The sequence below is a fragment of the Astyanax mexicanus genome, chromosome 1 (genome assembly GCF_023375975.1).
Source record: "Astyanax mexicanus isolate ESR-SI-001 chromosome 1, AstMex3_surface, whole genome shotgun sequence".
In the NCBI taxonomy this organism is placed as follows: domain Eukaryota; kingdom Metazoa; phylum Chordata; class Actinopteri; order Characiformes; family Acestrorhamphidae; genus Astyanax; species Astyanax mexicanus.
In genome coordinates, this window is record NC_064408.1 from 61,273,017 (window position 1) to 61,280,548 (window position 7,532).

Genomic DNA, 7,532 nt, shown 5'->3' on the forward strand with positions numbered 1-7,532 from the left:
AAAACAAAATATCTTAGTCAATCTGATCTTTTCTACAGTTTGTATATTTTATTTTTTGTATAAGATATTATGGATAAAAAATTAACCTCCATTGAACTTTAACACATGTTAATTAATATGCATTAATAAACTGTATATTTTGTATACATAATAGTCAGATCTGCTCCAACATTAAATTATAATTTTTCCCCTAATGTCTGCGTTACTGAGTTGCAGAAAGCGGGTAGTGATGAGGGGGGCTTTTATTTTGAAAAACAAAAAATCCCTGCTGATATGGAGTCCGCGGAGTTATGCGTGTTGCTAATCTTGCTGTGTGTATTTTATATAAATAAAAGCAAATCACCTCATAAACACGCCTCCAGTATTTACAGTGTAGTAAATATACCAGTAAAATGACTTTACTCGCTAAGTACTCAAAACTGAACTAAATACTGTTCACACACTGCCAGATAATTTCGATTATATTTATATAAGTGATGTTATCGTGTTATTATTTTATATCAATATTTATTAATATTATTTTATATAATACACATGTTTTGCATATTATAAATATAGTAAAATGAAGCTCTAAATATATTGATATGTGTATTAAATGTTGCTGTCAGGGTGTGGTCGTGAAGAATGTGGAGAGTCACGTGTTTCTCGGGTCCAGTCATGTGATGTGGGGATAAAATGGCGGCTACAGGAGAGAAGGCAGCTGCTATGGACAGTATCATTAGAGTACCTGCACCACCGGCTGTGCTCAGTCTGAGGAGCGACTCGGACCAAAAGGAGGACGCAGGGCGCGATGGGGACACGGAAACTGCAGCACCGGCGCCTAAAAGACCCACCAACAACAGTGAGAGGCTCACTTTAACGGTTCATCTCTTAGCAGATCAGCTACCCAGAGCTAACCATAGCTACCAAATAACTATAGCTGTGGTTTCTGTTCTGTACCTAGCTAGCTGAGAGCTAGTGTTTTTTTTCTATTTGTTGGTGATCCGTCATATACAACTAGAATATAATTTTGAAATATAACAATTTACTCAAACGTATACCTATAAATAGCAAAATCAGAGAAACTGATCCAGAAACTGAAGTGGTATCTTAATTTTTTTCCAGAGCTGCATGGAGTTGGTTCTTCATTGGCTAGTGGTTTTACAGTTCCCCAGCAGAACTAAATCCTCCTTTTTTTTCCTCTTACTGATGTTGATCCTTTTCTGAACACGTCTGTTGCAGATGACGGTGGTGTGGAAACTGCTGAAGAGGCAACTGAGCCTGCTGAGCCGGACATAAATGAACTCTGCCGAGACATGTTTGACAAAATGTCAGTTTTCCTTCAAGGAGAACTCACAGGTAAACACATGATCTGCATTTATGCTATATTAAGCAGCACATGAACAGGTTGACTGTTACTTGTTGAACAGGCAAATGTTTATCTAAAATCAAGTGGGTTAAATCAGGCACAGTACCGATATGTGCAGGGAGGTTTGTCTCCAGGAGCTGTGTTGGGAAATCTTGGAGAACACTCATTGTGCCTGCTTTTGTAGAACTGCAAACATGGTATCTATTCCTTAGTATGTACTTGTATAGTACAACATTTAAGCTAGTTAAATTGATGATAATAATAAAGAGAAACATAAGCAATGAGTTTTGCTACCACTGTATTGTCAGTTAACAGCAAAAGGTAAATGGTAGTTGTTGTACACTCGGTGTCAAATTTATCTCTGTCTAAAATATGTATTTACATATTTAATTTTATTTAAATCTTTGTAACCAGCCACATGTGAAGACTATAAACTTCTGGAGAACATGAACAAACTCACCAGTCTGAAGTACATGGAGATGAAGGACATATCAATTAACATCAGCCGCAACCTACAAGATCTCAATCAGAAATGTAAGACCTTGAGACATTTTTATGTGCTTTGCTTTAATTCATTGTACAAGATCAGTAAAGAAAGTAAATTAAAGAAATTCTAATGTTTGTCTGTAATGGCAATGTAGTTTCTATAATAATTATTGGAATGTTTTATTTGTGTTTTTTTTTTTTTTTTTAATTCACGGATCATCATTTAGACACTGTTTTATCATTTTCTTTCAGTTTACAAATTTTTCCTCTATTTTACAGACGCCAGCTTGCAGCCATATCTAGACCAGATTAATCAGATTGAGGAACAAGTAACAGCTTTGGAGCAGGCAGCATATAAACTTGACACATATTCCAAAAAACTGGGTGAGTGCAGTAGGGCACATAGACATTATTTTTTCCAAATGTACCTTATCTCTTACTGATTTTTTTTTTTTTTTAAACTGACTTTTCTGCATACACAGACTAGTATTACATGCATGAGTTGAGCTCTAAACTTGTCTGAAATTATACCTTTCTCAAGTTGTACCACTAGATGGTGCAGTTGGACTAAACATATCACTCCCATCAGGTTCCAAATATGGTCTCAGATTGGACCATGCAGATTTGATTATGACTTGAGTATGTGTTTTCATATATGGTCAGATTTGTTCAATATATTTTTAGTCATTAATTTTTTATTATTATTATTATTATAATGAATGAACTCAAAACGTACCTTTTATTAGGAAAAATGCCCTTCATCAACACCCAAAACTAACTTCAAAAAACATAGTAACGCCCCAGTGCGGCTCTAATTGCGTAACTTAAGTGTCCCTTTGGTCTGTGTTGCCTTATACTGTGTATATATAAGGACCATTGATTCAATGACTGCAACAAACTTCCACCAAACAGCTCCTGGTTTGCATCGAAGAATACTATACTATACTACTATAACCTATGTGTAAATAGGAATGGAACGTTTATTGTCTTTAAAAGGGTGTAATTCCTTTGTTAAGATATTAGGTCATCAGTATATTATTGCCTTTTACTGATCTTAAAATGCCAACAATATTGTTTATCGCAATGGTTTCTGGCACAACATATTGTTCGCAAAAAAAATGTTATTGTGACAGGCCTACTGGAAAGCCATTTGCTGTAAAGAGTTGTAATTTAATTGTATTTTGTGACTTGTTTTTAATTACAGAGGCCAAATTCAAGAAACTGGAGAAGCGATGAGATGTGTGGTAAAATGGAGGCCCAGAGAATACACATCTGACCTGCCTCCTTCAGGAGGCTCCCCAGCGTGCTGCTACTTCTAGCAATACATGGTTCACATTAAGAGCCTGAAACGCAGTAAACTACTTGTGTTTTTTGATGCACTAATTATCATAGTTTCAGGCTTTGGCTCACAAGTCTTTTCTAGGAGTTTGTAGGAAGATATTCACGGCAGTGAATGCTGTGGTCTGCATAAAGCATGGTAAATATGGCGTATGTGTTTTTTTCTCTCTCCCCATGTTTGTGCCATGTCGTAATCATGCAACTGATTAATGGAAAGAAAGAGAAAGGTGTGTTCTGACAAATCAAGCCATGTCCTCAAGTTTATAGTCGGTTAATGAAGCGTGACTAAATGCTTTTATTGTCTACTTTTGTATTTAATATATTTGTAAATAAGGCAAATTTCCCTCTTTCTGTAGAAACTAATTAAGGTTTAATTTTATGGTCTGAAACCTGCAGACGTTTGAGTTATTGTCTTTGACATGCATGTATTTCTTTTTCTTTTTTTTTGTAAAAAAAAAAATGCACTCACTTGTATTGTTTAAGAAGAGTAAAAAGAACATTACAACTAAACAGAGAATTCTGCTGTTATTTAAGTGGTTCTGTTGCACCATACTCCTCACCAGCAGGTGGCAGACTAAGCCCACACAACGTTCTGTGTCTGCTGCGCAACCTTTCACCTTGTTTTGACTGCTAGCCATGCTCTTCAGTTCAGAGCCATGTATGGTGAGGTGCTTATCAACTGCTGAGACTGCATTTGTGCATGGCGTGTTCAAAGTTTTTTCCTCCGGATCACAAAACAAATAAGGAATCTCGCCACAAACAGAAATTACGTAACAGTTCTTGCTGTCGTGTTTTAGTTTTTTGTCATTTTGCTGTATCTGACACTGGTCATTTGGAATGGTCATAGGCCTGCTCATGTTGCACGCGCAGAACCTTACATCCAGATGTCTGATTGGCTGAGAGGAGTGAGGCAGTGTTTAGAAATGATTCTATCTGTTACTAATCTACTAAACATTCAGAACTTATTGCAGGGAAGAAAATAGATAGACAGATAGAAAAAAAAGCAGATAGAACTCTGAGCATCAAAACGTTTTAAACTGTTACATGACCACTCAATACACTTGAGAAACCCAATGAGAAACCATGTAAATGTGTGTCAGATCAAACCCTTGCAATCTCTATTTATTTTTATACATGTTTTGTTTTCTTACATCAACTTCTTATCTCTAAATTGTGTGAAACAATAGCATTTAACTTACATTAAATGCTTAAAAAGTTATGTGGATACTTGTATGAAGTATTTTTCCGATAGGGACATGTTTTTGTACAGTTATGTGTAGGTGTAGTGCTGGTTGACCAACATATTCTGTTCAAATCACAACCTGTGCTTGTGGTTTTGGGGCACTTTATTCAACTCTTTTTATCTGTTTTAAGAGGAGTGTATGATAATAATGCACTGGCACTAATGGCACAATCCTTATACCTGATATCAAGGACTGGTAAATGATTTTGTGCACAAGACAAAAAAGAAATCTTACCATCAATATGAAATTTTGCACACTTTGCATGTTTTTTCCCTGTTATTGCACTTAGTATCCAGCTATGACTATCAGCTGCCATTGCAGTACTATCTCTTGCACATTTGTATGTAACTGAAGCTTTTAATGTGGGCTGCCAGAGCTGAGTAGAATGGTAGAATGTAACTGACCTGTTCCTCTTTGCAGGGGGTCATGTCTTTAACCAGCACTGCTTTATTTTGATGGGCAGTGCAGTTTCCTAGACCTTTATTAGATTTTTCCATATAACCTCATAAATACATACAGTTGGAAGGGTATGGGTCAAATCTTGGCCAGAACACCACAGGTCACGGATACACATTTGCTCTGTGTGTGTATGTGCCCACTAATCACTGTTTCTGACAGGGCTAATCATGATCCCCAGTGAGATCAGGTAATTATGGGTTAGTGGTGCTCAGTGCTCTTCGTGCCTTCATGGCATTTATTAAAGCCAGCTAACTGCTAACTCCCCTCACTTCCCTCAAGACCGGTAAGGATTACAAGCAGAACTTCTGAAGCTCTCTGGCATCATTTACGTTTCATACATACATAACTGAATCAACAGTTAGACTATGCACTGAACCAAAGTTTTAAAAGTATTGAATTTAGTTCTATGTTTTGAGGACAAAACTTACTCCACTTTCTTCAGCAGCCATCCATATAACCCACCTTCACCTCCCTGACACTGACTGATACTGAAAAGAGGCGTGCCCCCCCTCAAAACAAGCACAGAGCTTTGATTCTGGCTGGCAGTGCAAATTTATGTTCATGAACGCCCCTCAATTCATTTCAAACCAATTTAGAGGCAGCGTAGTATATCTGTGAAACGAGCGGTTCACTATTGATAATGGCAGCTGGCCATTTTAGCCGCAGAAACGTATTACTGCACCACAATGTGACATGCATGAACTCCTACTACCTCAATACATCTGTCTCCCTGCGCATTAGCAGGAACCCAATGTCCAATAATGTCATGTGGAGCCTTTACGTGGTAATACTATTGTGCAACACACAGAGAGGCAATGAAAACGCAGCAGAGGGGAACAGGGCCGCTGCCTCACACATAGAGATGTGAGTTGTGTGAGGCCCCCGATTCAATATCTTTGTACTCTCCCTCCCCTTCCTCTATAGTCATGCTGGTGTTGTTTAATCTGGACTGATTCTTTGGCTTGTGTAAATTGCACCTGGCTTGATTTTGAGCAAAGTGACACACTCATAGGTCTGCGCTTTCTCTCTATCTCTGTTTGTTTTAAAAAATACCTTTTTTTTCGCAGTATAAGACGCACTATCAACGAATGTCTATTTGCTGGTCTATTTTCATTCATAAGGCACACTAGATTATAAGAGACACTAATAAGGAACTTCTAATTTTGCAGGTATCGCCACTGGGTGGTGGTGGGGGGAGATAACTAAGTTAAATAAAGCTAAGCTAAATAAACAAAACTAAGAAAAAAGTGTATGCTGTATGTTAATCTACACAGTTTTCTCTCCTGAAAACTGTTTATTTGGGTAAGTAAAGCACTTTTGTTTATTCACAGTAAGCTTAGAATCCCCAAATTTCTCCAGCACTAAGGCTGGAGCATAAGCATTAGCAGCTAACCAGTTAATGATTTTACTGCTTCCACAGTGCTAACTGGGGTTAGCAGCAGGCTACAGGCCCATAATACTCACCTCTGAACAGGAAAATAGCAGTTAGTGGCTAGTGTTGGAGAACTAAACTGAAACGCGGGGAGGGGCTTTACTGCTCCTTACAACCTGACTGGTAAAATTCATACATAATTGAATTTTAAGGCACACTGACGATTTTGGGATAATGTAAAGAATTTTAAGTGTGCCTTATTGTGCTAAAAACACGGTACGCCAATTTTTGGTGAAATGAAAATTGACTGCTAAAGGAAATAGCAGATACTTGCTGGACGATGGAAAGGGGTTCAACATTTAAGCAAGTTTAGAATTAGCACTACTTGATGGTATATGGTTGTTATAGTGCATAGTGTCCACATGGAAATGGGTGCACCGAGCATGTGTTAAATCCTGCCAACATGTTGACAGGTGCATCAAAAACAAAAATAGAATAACATTAAAAAAGATATTCTTTATTTCATCTTCATGTCATCTGCTGGTGTTTGTCCACTGTGTTTTATTAAGTCCAAAGTCAATGCAGTCTTTTCCCGGAAAATCTTACAGCACTTCATGCTTTCCTCTGCTGACAATAAAAGAAAGAAATGCTTAAGATAGATCACTCTGTGTGTGATACAGCTATATAATATACAGAGAGTTTCACAATTTAAACTGAATTACTGAAATTAAGTAACATCTTATTGATATTCTATTTTTTTTAGATGCACCTGTATTTGTGGCTCGTATGGATGGAACATGAGCTAGGTTGGTTCCAGGTGGGCATTGGCTTTAAGTAGGTTTGTATATGTGTTGCTACTGCTACCCAGCTGAACTTTCCAAATTGGACCCATCATTACAACCCACCTTATCTTAATCACAGGAGTCCTATTTAGGCCTTGTTTATTAGCATACAACCCAGATAGAGCCCAGGTTTAACCTCTCCTGGTCTCATCACTGAAGCTGATGGGGCATGACACTGACATCCATTTCTGGGGCCAATATGGAACTCATGGATAAAACTTTGTGGTTCTCAAACCAACCTTATATGGGTATGTTAACAAGGACAGTGCTAAATGGGGCTAGGTACTGCCTTAGCCACCTGGGAGGCAGTGTGATTTAGAGGTCTGCACGGGACTGTTTTTGTCCCGTTACTGCCTGCTCTCGCGTGTTTTTGTCCCGTTACTGCCTGCTCTCGCGTGTTTTTGTCCCGTTACTGCCCGCTCCCGCCAAAAATCGCTTCTTTT

The 7,532-nt window shown here is 38.0% G+C and overlaps 1 protein-coding gene across 1 annotated transcript; it reads left to right on the forward strand.

Moving 5' to 3' along the window:
- The first annotated feature begins 645 nt into the window (after window positions 1-645).
- On the forward strand, window positions 646-3,321 carry bloc1s2 (biogenesis of lysosomal organelles complex-1, subunit 2). Its single transcript, XM_007260662.4, has 5 exons — window positions 646-841; window positions 1,222-1,338; window positions 1,763-1,882; window positions 2,114-2,218; window positions 3,039-3,321. Exons 1-5 carry the CDS (start codon window positions 676-678, stop codon window positions 3,068-3,070), a joined length of 540 nt encoding a protein of 179 aa, XP_007260724.3. The 5' UTR covers window positions 646-675; the 3' UTR covers window positions 3,071-3,321.
- Window positions 3,322-7,532: the final 4,211 nt, after the last annotated feature.

What these genes read in the sequence shown, in the direction of transcription:
- bloc1s2 (XM_007260662.4), top strand. Translation starts at nt 676, where the DNA reads ATGGCGGCTACAGGAGAGAAGGCAGCTGCTATGGACAGTATCATTAGA. An exon ending in ACAAGATCTCAATCAGAAAT is followed by an intron (nt 1,883 to 2,113) that starts GTAAGACCTTGA and finishes TCTATTTTACAG; the next exon opens with ACGCCAGCTTGCAGCCATAT. An exon ending in CACATATTCCAAAAAACTGG is followed by an intron (nt 2,219 to 3,038) that starts GTGAGTGCAGTA and finishes TTTTAATTACAG; the next exon opens with AGGCCAAATTCAAGAAACTG.